The sequence below is a fragment of the Sprattus sprattus genome, assembly GCF_963457725.1.
Source record: "Sprattus sprattus genome assembly, chromosome: 16".
Lineage (NCBI taxonomy): Eukaryota > Metazoa > Chordata > Actinopteri > Clupeiformes > Clupeidae > Sprattus > Sprattus sprattus.
The window spans coordinates 13,828,484-13,843,165 of record NC_137914.1 but is presented as its reverse complement, the minus strand read 5'-3'; the positions used below and the strand labels follow the sequence as shown (position 1 = coordinate 13,843,165).

At 44.2% G+C, this 14,682-nt stretch overlaps 1 protein-coding gene across 1 annotated transcript; it reads left to right on the top strand.

Annotated features, from left to right (window-relative positions):
* Positions 1 to 662: 662 nt before the first annotated feature.
* mbd1a (methyl-CpG binding domain protein 1a) lies at positions 663 to 9,137 on the top strand (the record flags this gene model as incomplete). The annotated part of the gene is made up of 16 exons (XM_080853798.1): positions 663 to 949; positions 1,306 to 1,440; positions 1,566 to 1,680; positions 2,631 to 3,160; positions 3,481 to 3,548; positions 3,707 to 3,753; positions 4,009 to 4,059; positions 4,197 to 4,241; positions 4,468 to 4,503; positions 4,678 to 4,725; positions 5,230 to 5,406; positions 5,591 to 5,896; positions 6,102 to 6,185; positions 6,574 to 6,618; positions 6,903 to 7,031; positions 7,267 to 9,137. 16 exons carry the CDS (start codon positions 663 to 665, stop codon positions 7,759 to 7,761), a joined length of 2,598 nt encoding a protein of 865 aa, XP_080709924.1. The 3' UTR covers positions 7,762 to 9,137.
* Between the last annotated feature and the right edge of the window lie 5,545 nt (positions 9,138 to 14,682).

The following is a 14,682-nucleotide window of genomic DNA, read 5'->3' as shown; positions in this document are numbered from 1 at the left end:
TAATTGTCATTCTCCGAAAAGCAATGTATGATTAGCTTAAAACAGTTTATAACCTAACATCTGTGCTTGAATTACCAATAGAAATTAAAATTAAGAACAGATTTCAGTATTATAGCATACTGGGAAGTCCGCTAACGTTCTGTTCATCTTATTTTGTAGACCAGGTTATCCCAACCCGATGGTGAGCAGATTGATCTCGGCATGGAGTAAGGGTAAGATGTTTGTGAATGCTAGCCTCCTTTATAGTCCATGTGTAGTTATATAATCTTCATTTTTTTCTTCATTTTCCTGCTCCTCTTTTCCTGCTCCTCACTTGTCACTCAATCTGTGCATTTCCTTAACAGTTTTGACTTTTCTATTATTCACATCCAGTCACTTGTCATCCCAAGTGACCTTTAACTCTAGCTGTTGTTTTCTAATGACTGCTTATCACAACTGACAGTCTTGAATGTTATTGAACTGAATAAATTAATTCAAAATAGCACAAAAAGCCCATAAAGTATTACACACAAGATTGCAGCTGACAAACGAGGGCAGGAAATTGCTCAGCTTTCAGGTGTTTAGCTATGTAGCCTGCATCTGACTCCTTGAACAAGGAGCCTGTTGAGGGAACTAACACCAGAGCAGGCAGTGCTAATGTCTGAGGTGTGTCACGGACCCAAATGGCCATGACAACCGGAACAGAAAGGCCCGAAACTGAGAAGAACACTGAGAGATCCATGCCACTGCTGAGGAGCGTGGCTCAGTCCGACCAGAGGAATGAGGCTCTAGGGATGCCCCCCAAGTTTGGTTCTGGGGATCCCACCGATGGGCCCCCTCCTGACTGGCTCGAACCCCTGGATGACTTTAAAGAGGAGGAGGAGGATGATGGTGGCCAGGGGTTCCTTATTGGTCACATGAATGACACCACTGCAAGAGACGGTTTGAAGAGGACTCATCATGATGGCTTGTATGTGGTTGCATTTTGAGACCTTTTTAGATAATTTAAACCAGCTCCACTGGGTGTTTTTTTTGGGCATAAACTACAGTGCACCTCTGTCTTAACTGCAGCCCTGGAGATTTTCCCTCAACTCTGCCACCATAGAGTTGCACTGGGGTCTCAGGAAGCTCTCTTAAACTGCTCTTTGACCTCTGTCTCAAGATCAACTACACTAATAATGACTAACAGTCCATTGAGACCTTAGTGTAGTTAGAAGTTAGTGAAATAGGACTACTACTACTGATTAGTGTTGATTATTTAAAAAGAATGCTATGACTGTTTCACACATGTGCTGTGCGCAATTGACTGTTGTTTCTCTTCACCAGGGCTGTCTCCAGACAGAAGAGGGCTCACACTGCATTGGATGATCTGTGGACAGACTGGCCCTCTTTGGGGAAAGGCTGGAAGAGGAGAGAGGTCTATCGAAACTGTGGGATTAGAACAGACACTTACTACATGAGGTACAGACATGCTGCAGTATAAAGCAGGAACTGGCAATGGATGACTTTATATCAACACTAAAAAAAATATTTTATAATCTTTAATCTTCACAATCTAAGCTTTCCTCTCTGTCATCCTGTTTTAGTCCGGATGGTGTTCGTCTGAGGAGCAAAGTTGAGCTTGCCAGACACGTCCACCATACTGACTTGAGCCTCTTTGCATTCAAGACTGGATTGTTCTTGAAAGAGACAAAATCAAAGGTATATAATTACACAGACAAAGTGTAAAATCTGTCATGACTGGTATTACAAATTGGAGGGTTTCGTGGTAAGTGTTATTGTACAGCTGCCATGGTATTTATTATCAAGTCTCAAGCTTTATGGCTAACTATACTTGTCTTTTGCCTGACATGGAAAAGATCTCTATTCGTCTTTAGCTATGTGCTTCTCTGTGCTTTGGTGGATGTTTGTGTGGCTGACGTTAGCGGACTTTGATTCAAAATAGTCTTCAAACTGTTTGAAGTAGAAAACTGCATTTAGCACAATGTAAAGACTATATCCCAGTAATAAACACAGAGTAAGAAAATGGATGTGTATTTCCTACAGTAGTTACATAAATATAGTGTGCCTGGTGTTACCGTGACTGACGTTACAACTTGTCCACTTATAAGAAACAGTCCACAAGGCAACACTTTCATATCTCTGCTTGCAGCTTGGGTTGTCAGAGCTATGTTTTAAAATTCTAAATGGCAACACATCATACTAATCCTGTCTTCTTGACAGTTGCAATTATGGTAAAGTAATCAATTTACTGCAGAAGAATTTCATACTGAAGACCAATTTGTGTGTTGACAAGGAGCTTTCAAGTATGAAAATGTATTCTATAAATATGTGGCAGCCACATAAAAAAATATGAGGGGCCCTATGGATCGGATCTGTAATTGTCAGGACCTCTCAGGTCGCAGTACACCAGTTAAATATTTTCTACAGTAATTTTTTTATTTGGGCCATCTCCATTGATGGATGTGCCCGCTAGATTATTTTCCCAGAGATTGATCACAAAGATTTACATAATCCAAACCAATACTTCCCCCACCTATTTGGTATAGGTACTAGTACTGTTGTAATCTACAAGTAGACGTTCTGCCAAGCTCAGCGAAAGCACTAACTATGAATTTACTAATTATGTTGTCCTGTTGGTGTCCCTTCAGCAGAGGCCCCACCCCCGTGTCAGTAATCCAGAGAATGGGATCGTTTTAGGACCCACCACCCCATCAGAGAGGCCAGTCACCCCGACTGCTCAACTTGGAGCACCACACAGCATCACTGAGATCTGCATGAGCACACCCCAGCGACCAAACCTAAACCTAAAACCCGTGTCTGACCCACCCCGCCCTGCCAGCAACTTTGACAGCCCCCCACACCTCTCCCCGATCTCCCCACTGGTGCGTCGGTTCAACAGGTCACCTGCTCTCCACCCTGGAGCTCTCAGCCCTTTCCCCACCTCCAGCAAACTGGCCAACGATGCCCTGCTCTCCCAGACGTGGCTGCACCCTGGGCTGGAGCCAGTGAGTCCCACTCCGAGCCCCAAAGAGAAAGATCGCCCTGTGCCACCAAATGGTCAGACCCTTCTGAAGACTCCCCCCATGTTCCCCTCACCCCCTATGACCCGGCGGTCCATGGATCCCGACAAGGTGCTCACTGCTATCAGTCCACCATCTGAGCTAGGCCCTGTGATCAGGTGAGCACTTAATTTGATGCTACTTCTAGTAGGGGGATTTTATATACAATTATTTATAGTCTTTTTTTTTGTTAAATCCGCAGAACAAATAACATGTTTTCTATCTCAGCCAGTTATATTCAGAGCTCAGTTTCATTGTCTTCAAGTGAAATTGTGTCTGTGATTTTATTACAACCATCCTTTTGAAATCCTCAGCTGCGCTGTTTATTACACCGCTGGTACATCATAGTTCCTCACAAAGCACTGGCTTTGATGTAGCCATTGGAAGTTTAATGATGGTGCTAAGATGTAACTTGTTTGTACTCTCTGCCTTCCTCCAGTGACTGTGCAAACTGTGGAGGTGCCTTTCCTGCAGAGGGAAATGATGAGCTCTGTTCCTCGTGCGCTAGTACGTCATCAAAGTATTTTCCATGCATTACAAACCAGACGTTTATATTCACTATTCCTAGGAGCACATGCTGACATGATGTAGCTGACTCACCGCACCGCACATGAATTTCACCTCACCAAATTAAAAACTGAAGCATTTAGTTTGTTTTATTCCAGCTTTGAAGAAGCTTACAAGCCCCAACCGGAGTATTGTCTTCAAGAAGGTGTGTTACTCAGTGTGTTTTCTGAGCTGTCCTGAGGGAATTCTCCCTCTTTATTTGCATATATGTTTCTTTGCGTGGATGGCTACCTGTTCTGCACTGTTACCTATTGCTCCTACACATTGGCTCATCTGACTCCAGAACTGCAATTATACAACACATTACAATATAATAGACAATAACAACAATCAAGTCATGCCTACAATATGTTGTGCTCTTTATAATGGTATTTTAAATTATGCTTTTTGTGTGTCTTAGATTGGACAAGGCAAGTGGGTCCTTGCCAAACCTCCACACATGACGCCAGAGGTGAGTCTGCAGTAAATCTTGACTGAGATTCTTCTGTGAACCTTCACTGCAGTAAATCTGAAATCTGAGTGTTAGCAGTTAGTAAACAAAATGGCACCTGGTCTTGAGGTAAAATGTAGATTCATCTGTGTTTTCAGAAGAAAGCCAAGAACACAGAGAATGAGAAGAGAAGTCATTCATGGGTGAGTGCGGAGAGGTTTGGCCACCTGAAAATTATAAATGTGAAGTCGGTGACATAGTTGTGTGGTCTAAAAAGACTTTCGGAATGGATTAATTGACCCACAGCTGTATATCAAAGCTGGGGAAGGTGGATTCAGAAGTAAGCATATTAGGGGTGACTCAGTATCCGGTTAAGTGTTACATTCTACCTCTTGACACAAACACGGTTGCTGTCTATTTCTTGTGCAGAATTCCAAGAAGCTTATGAAGCCCAAATTAAAAAAGGTAAGACAGTATACCTCTACTGTTGCCACACTTCTGACTCATGTGTGACATATTGCAGTGTCTCCTTTAAGGTGACATGAAGGTGATACTGTTTTGAGTACTCTGTACTCTACACAAGGATTAGTGAACTCAATCTAATGTATTCTGATCTGCTCTGCTCTAATTGAATGGCAGCGTCCTCAGAGCAGCGACTCTGAAGATTATGATGGCAATGCAGCCGAAGTAAGTCCTCACATCTTCACTTTGGGATCATAGCTGGCACGGCACTAATTAGCCTTGAGCGTTAATGGCTTAAAGTCTCGCAAAAATCACTATACCTAATGAATGGGTGTGTAGAACCACCCAGTAACTGGTAAACATGTACAATCTGCAAATGTATTTGATGTATTTATTGGTGTTATGTATGAAGCTTAATGTCCGCTTCATTTATGGTGACTACTAGGTGGCACCTGTGTCCTGTATAAGTTGGGTTCGTAATAAACCAGACTAGCTGAAGTGATTGAACAAGCTAGAAGTGTTTCAGTGTTGCTCTGTGTTTGCATGTGAAATTGTTTGCATATAGGCTAAATATTAGAAGCAATATAACAGTTGGTTTGGTTGATTTTCAAAGATTCATCTGAAGCGCATGTCATTGTAGGGTTTAGGCACTTATTATTCTTATTATTCTATAGTTACTTTCATTCTGGGTCACTCTGGGTCCTCTCCTCACCTGCCTCTCTCTGTCAGTCTTGGGTCACGAACCCGAAGAAGCGGCAACGCCGAATGTGCTTCAAGTGTGAGGCCTGCCTTCGCGAAGACTGTGGGAAGTGTGACTACTGCATGGACAAGCCAAAGTTCGGGGGCCTCAACAAGAAAAAGCAAAAGTGCCGAAAGCGCCAGTGCTATTTTGAGGCCAGGGATGACGTAAGAAGGCTTGATAACACATCATAACAAACACAAAATTGATCAAAATCGCCATATCTTCTGGTGCATGAGTAAATCCAATTTGAGTTGGTCACTTTGTAGCAGAAGTTGAAATGGTACTGATTTGGAGACTGCTATGCCTTAAACTTCTTTCATGTGGCTTTATATTTGTGGTGGCTTTTAGCGGAAAAGCCGGAAAAAACCTCAGTACGAATATCAGTACGAGAAAAAGGCCACTTTTGGGGAGTACACCAAACCCACCAGGCCACGGTCGAAGAGACCACACAAGAGGCCAGCCTGGGAGGAAGACTTCACAGACGCAGAGGATGACGAGGGCAAGAGGCAGAAGAGACGAGGGGCCAGTGTTGAGAGGGACGAGGAGGACGGGGACGAGGAGGACGGGGACGAGGAGGACGGGGACGAGCAGGACGGGGACGAGCAGGACGGGGATAAACATGACGAAGACTATGGCTTGTTTGAGTTAGAGCAGGTTGGTGACTTATTCTGTTTTTTTTAATAATATCTTTTTAGCTGTATACATTTTTTCTGTTTGTATGCATTCTATTTTACTTGGACAGAAAGGCGGTACCAGATCGGAACAATAAACAAATGAACTGGGTTCTGTGGATGTGGGTGTAGTGGGCAATTAGATTTTTTTTTCTTCAGTTTGTTCATCTCTTGTTTCCCTGTCTCAGAATGATGACACCACCAATGACTACATCAGTGGTGCAATTAACACTGAGGAGATGTCAACACACACCTTGCCCATAGTCTTTCAGGTGAGCGCACACACACTTGTCACTGAGAAAGAACTGTGGACTTGTTAAGTGTTCTGAAGAGGAAATGACTGGACACAAGCAGTGTGTACTGTGGTAGTAATTAACACCATCTTGTTCTGCCCAACTATATTGGGTCCAATACAATTTTTACAGAAGCTTCCAAGTTGTCCCTCACAACACCATTTGTGCACAATGTGTGTGTTTAGCAAACAAAGGTTGTCCCCCTTCAGTTCATTTTCAGGAGTACTTCTCCCTCCTGAGGTGTTAATGTATAAAAGTTTGACTTAGTGTGATCATGTATGCTAATGTTGCTGTTCCACTGGAGAATTCTGGCAGTGTGGACTACTCCACTGTCTGCTGTCTTTGACCACGCCTCCTCTCTCCTCAGAACGGAAACCTACAGGTAGACAGCACCTACCAGCAAACCACACAGGTGAGCAACAGACGGGTTAGAAATGGTGGAAATTTTCTTAACATTGAACACTCTGCCTCAACTTCTGACATTATTTCATGAATGGACTTTTTTTTCCGCTCAGATGTGTGGTGGGGTACAGGGACATATGGCGCTCGTACGCACACATTCAATTCAACTTTATTCAATTTTATTTATATAGCACCAAAACAATAAAATTGTCTCTAGGAGCTTCTTCGGTGCAGTAATAATGTGTGTTCTTTCCAGCCTGCGTTTGGTCAATGTGCTGTGCTCTGTGCTTTCAGGGGCCTGTGATTGTGTACAGTTTGGCTGGTCCAGCAGAAGGCGCTGTGGAGCTTAGTGAGGATGTGCAGATAGTGAGGGTGAACATCGGTGCACCGGTCGGGGAGGATCCACTGGACTTCCCACCTATTGTGAGTGATCAAAGTTTTCTTTGTCTTTTTTTCTTCTTTTTACTTATTTCTCTTATTCTTGTTCTTTGCTTACTCCTAGCGTGTTCTAGCATACTGACTCCATCCTTACGTGACTTCTCTGAACTGTGGCTACATGAAGAAGGATGCTTTTAAACAACTTGAATAAACCATTCCTCTCTTCTTTTCTCACTGTCCCGTTTGTCTCCTTCCCAATTGTAACGTTCTCCTCTTCTAGATGTCTGAGATCTTAAATCTCGCTGACGGCTCTGAGCCTCTGGAGGGCTCTGGCGAGCTGGAGCTCCAGCACCTGCTCGACACCCTGCGCAGCACCATCCTGCCGGCCTACTGGATGGCGGTACTGGCTAAGGGCCCTGCTCTGCAGCTGCTGCAGTGCTCCCGGCGCTCGCCCGTGGCCGACGCGCTGCTCCAGATTGAGCCGGGCTTCTGCTACGGGCTGAGCGTGCAGGGCCGGCCACTGCCGCCAGCGCACCCGGTCTATGAGCGCCACCCGCCACACCTCACCTCCGTCAGCCTGGTGGTGGAGCTGCTGCTGGACCTAGAGGGCCTTGCTGTGTGCCAGGGCTATCCGTGGGGGTCGGCGCTGGCGGTGAGGCCATGCACCAACGAGGGCGTGCTCTGCCTGAGGGACACCTTCTGCCAGCTGCTGGTGGATCCCGAGGAGGAGGGGGAGCGATGCGACAGGTGCCACCCGCCCTCGTCAGATGCATGAGGAGGAGGAGAAGTGGGCAGGGCACGGCCGGCACGAGACGGGACTAGTAGTTTGTAGTAGATCAGGGACCAGGCAGGCCTGTGGGGGCCTATGAGAGTTTGGGGTGTCTTTATCGCCATCCTGAAATCTGGTTCAAATTAATAATGCTTGTTGTAATGAAGAAACAACAGGCGAACGCCTCTGGGAAGAACTCACACCCAGTGACGGGAAAGCCTCCGGAGAAATGTCTCTGTACAGGCACAGATGTGCCCCTGTGCCTTTCCTCTGCCCGTCTCCTATTCCATTAGTGGAGGGTTTGACGCCAGGTGCAGTTGAGATGGCACACGTTTCATGTTCCTTCCTTTTCCATTCCGACACTTCCCCGCCAGCGCTGAGGATGTTCAGGGGAAAATAAGGTGAGCATATGGGATCAGTCCTTGGAGAGACAGGCGTGCTTCCTGGCCTTGCTGAAGCAGGTCCATAAGCACAGCGATGCAACAGGGACAGGAGCTGTGTACAGCATCTTTGGTGTTCCCTTTTGCGCCAAGTCTATAGAGCCTAGAGAGAGGCCTATAGAGAATTTGGCACTTTGTGTTTCCACACTGAAATTGGATCCATTGTGGTGCTCGCTGTTGTAACAAGTGGTTATAATGGTATAGTTAATGACCCACAGGTCACTTTTGAAGTTCCCTAGTGTGCTTGGGTGCAGGGACATATTTGCCTCAGTGCTGCTTTTGGTTTTACTCAGTGCAGCAGTTGAAGAGTTCAACCTCTACCTCTCCAGGTGCTAGACCAACAGTATATTCTGCAGAATTCGGTTTTAAGTGTTGTTGGTCCTCCCATATTGACAAAGCGCAGCTTTAACAGTTTACATTTCTCTCTCTCCCGTTATATATATGTATAAATATATATATAATATATATTTAATATCTTGCCATTTTGTCACATACAGTTGGCATTTGGGCAACAGGACAATTTGGTAATTTGTACCATTTTAAAGTTGTCTTGGAAAAGATATATTTTCCCTGTTTTTTTTTTTTTTTTTGGTTTGTTATATTTACAAAGAATGATCAAGTACTTAATTTTCTTTGCTTAAATTCTCTCAGGGGATGGAAAAATAATTCAGTTGATCTGTTTTGACATCAACATTGAGTACAATTATTCAGCCTTCTCGATATACATGTTGCATTGACTAATATTTCAAAAAAGTGTTTTTTTTTTTTTTTTTTTTTTTTAAGTAGCGCTAAATCATTGATGACAGTGGTGCCTACACTTTTTAACAAACATAACCAAAATATGTCCATCTTTGTAAATCGTTGATGTCCGTGCTCTGTAAGCGTGTGAGAAATGGTTGCACACTGGAATTGTACTGCAAACAGTTTTCTCCTTTCCTGTCAAGTGCCTCTGTTGAAAGAATTTTCCCCTAACTTTTGCTTTAGGATGTCATACTACATTATTTTATGTTACCACATTCAGAATCTGAATGAGTAGGTTGCAGTTAGATTTTGTCATGTGAAATAGAATTGTGCTCTGTAAAATACAACATTTGGAGAATTAATGTTGATAACCGATCAAAATTTCTGTTTCTGTTGAAACAAGGTCTTGCACTTCTGACATTGTTTTTCAGAGATAGCACACATTGTATTAAAATTACCCTGTTTCTTAAACTGTGGTTTTGTATGTTTATTATTGTTCTAAAAGAAAAATTCAACAATCGTAACTAAGTATAACATAGGGCTGTAATGATATAATACTTGTGCCTCAGTCTATCTAGGTTCTGTTAGTCCCAAACTCTTAAATGGATTGGTGTCTTAATGGCTCGGCATTTACTGTGTCTTTCCTCCTTGGGCCAAATGCTGCAGAAAACACCTCAGGGGGATCTCTGTAGGCCCTTCTAGGGGCAAAGTCAGTTTTCCTGAATAGGACTCAAAGTTGCAGTAACAAAGTCGTCCAGAGGTGGGCACACCACATCTAAAAAACTTGTGGAAGTGAGCTAATTGTGGGAGCTCTCCAGTACACCACTACAGATACACCTACAGGTACATGTGTCACCTGTAATGGGCAGGAGGACTTTTTCTCAGCTGGAATGGCCAGGTCATGGGCGGCAGAGTAGGTAGAATGATGGAGCTGCATAACCACAGCTCTCAGCTTAGTGGGCTCCCTCATCTGTGTCCGCATGCGCACCAATAAGGCCTCCTCCTGAAGGAGGTGCCGTGGGACAGAGGGCTACGCATAGGCCCTACGCTATGCTGCTGTTCCAATGGGTGCTGAACTTAAAAGAAATTAATGAATATAATAGGGATCTAGGTTGGCATGTAACTGCATAAAAATCTTCAAACACTAACAGGGTGAATCAGGTGTTGTTTTCTTTTCATTGGTTTTCTGTAAGGAATAACTATCATACTGGGGAACCCTCCTTTAGCATAATTATTAATATTCATGGTGGCCCATGTAGCAAAGGCTTAGATGTCTAGCAGCACTCTGAGCCACCTGCACTTGAGCTTCTCCATCCTCACTGCCAGCTCAAAGAGAGGTCGCTCAGTGCATGGATGCACCGTGGTAGGCTAGTGTGGCCTGCTCTTGAAAGAGCTCCTTTGTCTCGTTTTAATATGAAGAGGAACTTGCCTGAAAAGAAGCCTTTAAGAAGCCTTTCATGCAGCACTACAGGAGCAGTGACTTGGGCAGACCTAGGAGATGGGTGATATCTTCCCCTAACGCGCGCAAACACACACAGTGCATTCATTAAGTGTGACAGCTGGATCAAGTTCTGGGCAGTTGCAGACTTTCAAACCATTTCTGTTGAATTGGCTTAATATGCCAAAGACAATATTTGTAAAGTACTCGACTGATAGTAAACTGAGCCCATTAGTTTGAAGAAAAATGGCGAGATGATATCAGTTGTTTTACAGTGCACACTTGATAAACAAGATAATCACAAAAACACTTTCTCTTGATACAGACACAGTACATCTATAAAAAGATCAGTGAATTGGTAGTTTTATTGATTATCATAACTTTACTCAAAAGGTATACACTTGCACTGGTGGCATTAAATATCACATAAGTAGATTTCCACAACCCTACAAGCCCAAAATACCGATGATTTAGCTCCAGGCGTTATTCACACCTTTTTTGCACCTCGCGTCTTTCCCCAATGTGCTCCTCTATTTTTAAAATGTGCATATGAAATCTACTCACAGTACAGGTCTTCATTTCGCTGCCTTAAACCATTGTGTTGTGGCAAACACAATGATTTATCCTCTTTTCAGTTTATAATCTCTTTCAAGGCTGATGTGGATTATTGCATATGTATTAACCCTTTACACGCCTATCAACAAATTGCTCCCTAACATATGGTTAACGACAGATCCGTAGATTAAAACCTGGTTATTAAAAAGGAAGCTTAGTGTTAACTTAAATTCATGAACACTATTATTTCGTTTCCTCTGCAACTGCCTCCGTGTTAAGACGCACCACAATCCATGTGCATTTAAGTAAAGGCAGGTGTTCCACGGAAAGGGTTAAAAAAGAGGGACATAAAATGTAGAATCAGAGCGATAGAATGGGATTGGCGTGATCGTCGGGGTGTACTTGAAGCTACGATAACAACCCTTGTCCGTGAAACGGTAGGCTACAAGCGATGCGAGAGGGGTGGGGATAATAGAAAGCATGCCTGTCTCCAAGTAAACAGAGGCACACAATGAACACGAGGGAATGTGGACATCTAGTTCAGTTAACTGGAGGTGAGTAGAGCATCTCTCATCCGTTGAAGATTAATTGAATAGCCCTACCTCTGAGTGTACATGATAGCGAAGATTTCACGAAACACGCGTGTCAATTGGACATCACCTGGATTTGTTATGGCGGAATTGTCATTAATAAAGACTCTCCAAAGATAAGAACAAAAGCTTAAATTGTGCACGGAAAGACTGGAGCAACATCCTACCTCAGGTGAATATGGACTGGAAATGTATTAACCTCTCCGGTTTTGCCTAATATATAACTCAGCTTGCTACATGTGTTAACATAAAAGCTGTCATTCATACACGCAGCTGATGCATTCAGACCTGATGTGTTGTTTTGGGACCTATTTGACAGACATCGATGTAGGTCAGAATTTTCTAAATGAAGTACAATAATGACAATTTGTACTGCTGGCCAACAGCTGGATAATTGCCAAAGCTGTACAGCTGATGGTGTAGTCTGTAGCCTATAGGAAACAAGGTAACGCTAACTGTAGCCCAAGTGTATTTAGCCTACTTATAAACGCCATTGATAGATGGATGACTTGAGTGTAATAACATTCTCACCTTACAGTCTGTGATGAAACACGAACCACGTATATGTTTTTCCCCAGTGCATAGGCTATATTTGTTTAGATTTTTTTGTTTTGTTTGTTTCTTTCTCAAATGGCCACTTGGATCTAGGGAGTCGTCTGTGTGCAGTGAAGGTTTCCACACGTGCTTATCCAGGTAGGACCACGGACTAAAGGTGTAAGCAGTATTGTCGTATTAGGAGAATCGTTATTTTCTCAGTTTTTTTTAATTGGCCTGTGTTCTGTTTCGTGAATGTAAACATGTATTCAAATGTATTCGCTATGTGGGGGAGGGTGGCATCAGTTTGGATGCTTGGTAGGGCGCGTTTGCGTTGCAACAATGCCACGTGCTTGTGCCATTTGGAAGCGAGCAGGAACAAGTCATCTGATTGCAAATTAAATACACAGTTAACAAGAAACAGCTGGCAAGCAGTGACTGTTTAATTACCTGGAAATGTAGGCACTTTCCTCTTAAAATGATGTTGGTAGGCGGATTACATTAGTTATACATCAGGCCATAGTGTCAGTGGCACAATCATGTAAGTTTGAAAAACTCATGTCAATTATCTTGCCCAACAGTTTCTTCAAAAGATTGACATCTATTACGTTTTTGGAAAGCTCCTTAGATCTGCCTAAGGGTAGTCTAGAACAGATGAAGTGAAGGCAGGGAGCTTTATTCATCCAGTGTCTGATCATTGCAACAGTCCATCCCCAACAGTCCAACCCATTACCCCCCCAACATCATGCTGATGTTTTCTCTTTCTCTCCCTCTCTCTCCTCACACTTCATTCATTTTAAACAGAGAATAGTCCTTCCGGCCCTCCTGTCCATTTTCACTTGTTCTCATTTACCAGTGTTATGCCTCTCCCCCATCCATTCTCTCATGTAAATGTAATCATATCAATGGGACATGTAATGCATTAAGACTCGGCCCAAACTCTGGTGAGAGTTGGGCTTAAGAAAGAGACTTACGCCATTATCCTCTTTGCAGATCATAATATGCAGTGTAATCATGGGATTACTCCTTGAGTTTCCTTCAAGCTCTCGCATGTGTGAATTGGGTCGGGCCCTGGGCCGAGGTGGAAAGGGCTCCGCGGGCGTAATTCTCTTAACCTATATTACAGAGGAGACCTTTCCACTAATCCGCCCCACCCTTTGCACTCCTCCACTCTGCCCCTCTCTCTCTCTCTCTCTCTCTCTCTCTCTCTCTCTTTCTTTCTTTCTCTCTCCCTCCATTCATGGCGGCAAGCATATGGAATCACTGATGTTTTTTATGTGGCGGGGCTAAATGATTAGGATCAAACAGGAGGAGGCGAGGTCTTTGAACTGCACGTTTCTACTTTTAGCCCCCTCTGTCTCTGAGGCGCAGCCTCTCAGTGTGCCGAGCTACGCTGATTACAACTTTGCTGTTTTTTCTTTTTCTCAAGATTCACCCACAAGTGTCACTGGGACATTTTTAGAATCGATCAAAAGAGGGTGGTGTTGTTGCCAGGCTCTGTCGGAGTCGATTGGAACATGGGGAGGGCGTAGGAGCATTCCATGAAAAATACAGTCAGCAGTAGCCAGTCCACTAAATAGTGCAAGTGCATAGCGCGCACGTAAGTAGAATAAGGGAGGGGTAGGATGTAGGGGTGATGCCAGAAAAGGGAGCATTTTGATGTATTAGGTGATTTGAGGATGAAGGTGGAGAAAGGAGAGGGGGGAAGAGAGAGAGAGAGAGAGAGAAAGAAAAAGAAAAAGAGAACCCTGCGCTGAGCATAATTAGGACAGCCTTTGCTACGAGTTTCTAATTAGACATTCAGGGCAGCACACTCACTTGTGCCACTGGAGGCTGGGTGAATATTTTAAACAGAGCCTAAATCAAAGTCTTTTTCTCTCCCATCCTTCACCCTCTCGCTGTCTCTCCCTCTGCCGCTCTCTCTCTCTCCCTCTTCCTCTCTCCCTCTCTTCCTCTCTGCCTGTGCCTCGCACCCCCACCAGCTGGGACAGCCAGAGCCGGGGAGAATGTGGGTTGCTGCACTCTCGACGCAGTCCCTGCTTAGTGTGCCAAAGCCAAGGTGTGAAACCCTGCAGATGGAGAGGGAGAGAGAGAGAGAGAGAGAGAGAGAGAGAGAGAGAGAGAGAGAGAGAGAGAGAGGGGGAAGGAGAGAGAGAAATAGATGGAGAGGGGGAGAGAGAGAAATAGAGGGAGGGAGAGAAAAAAGAAAGTGGGAAAGAGAGTAAGAGGAAGCAATAGATAGAGAGAAAGAGCACGACAGAGAGGGGGAGAGAGAGGGAATGAGAGAAAGAAATAGAGGCAGAGGGGGAGAAAGAAAAAGAGGGAAAGAGGGAAATAGGAAGAGATAGATAAAGAGGGAGAAGGAAAGCAACAGAGAGAGAGGGGGAGAGAAAAAGAGGGGGTGAAAGAGAGATAGAGAGGGAGAGAGAAAAAAGAGATAGCGCTGCGTGGTGCTGTGCTATGTGGGCCCTAGAGAGTTGAGCAGCAAGGGCACATGCTGATGCTGATACAGACTAGAGGCACTTTTCAAACCCAACCTCTGCTGTTGCTGGGCTGAGAGGGGAGGAGAAGAGGAAAGGGGAGAGGTAGCGAAAAGGAGAGGAGAGCGGAGGATTCGAGGGCAGAAGGA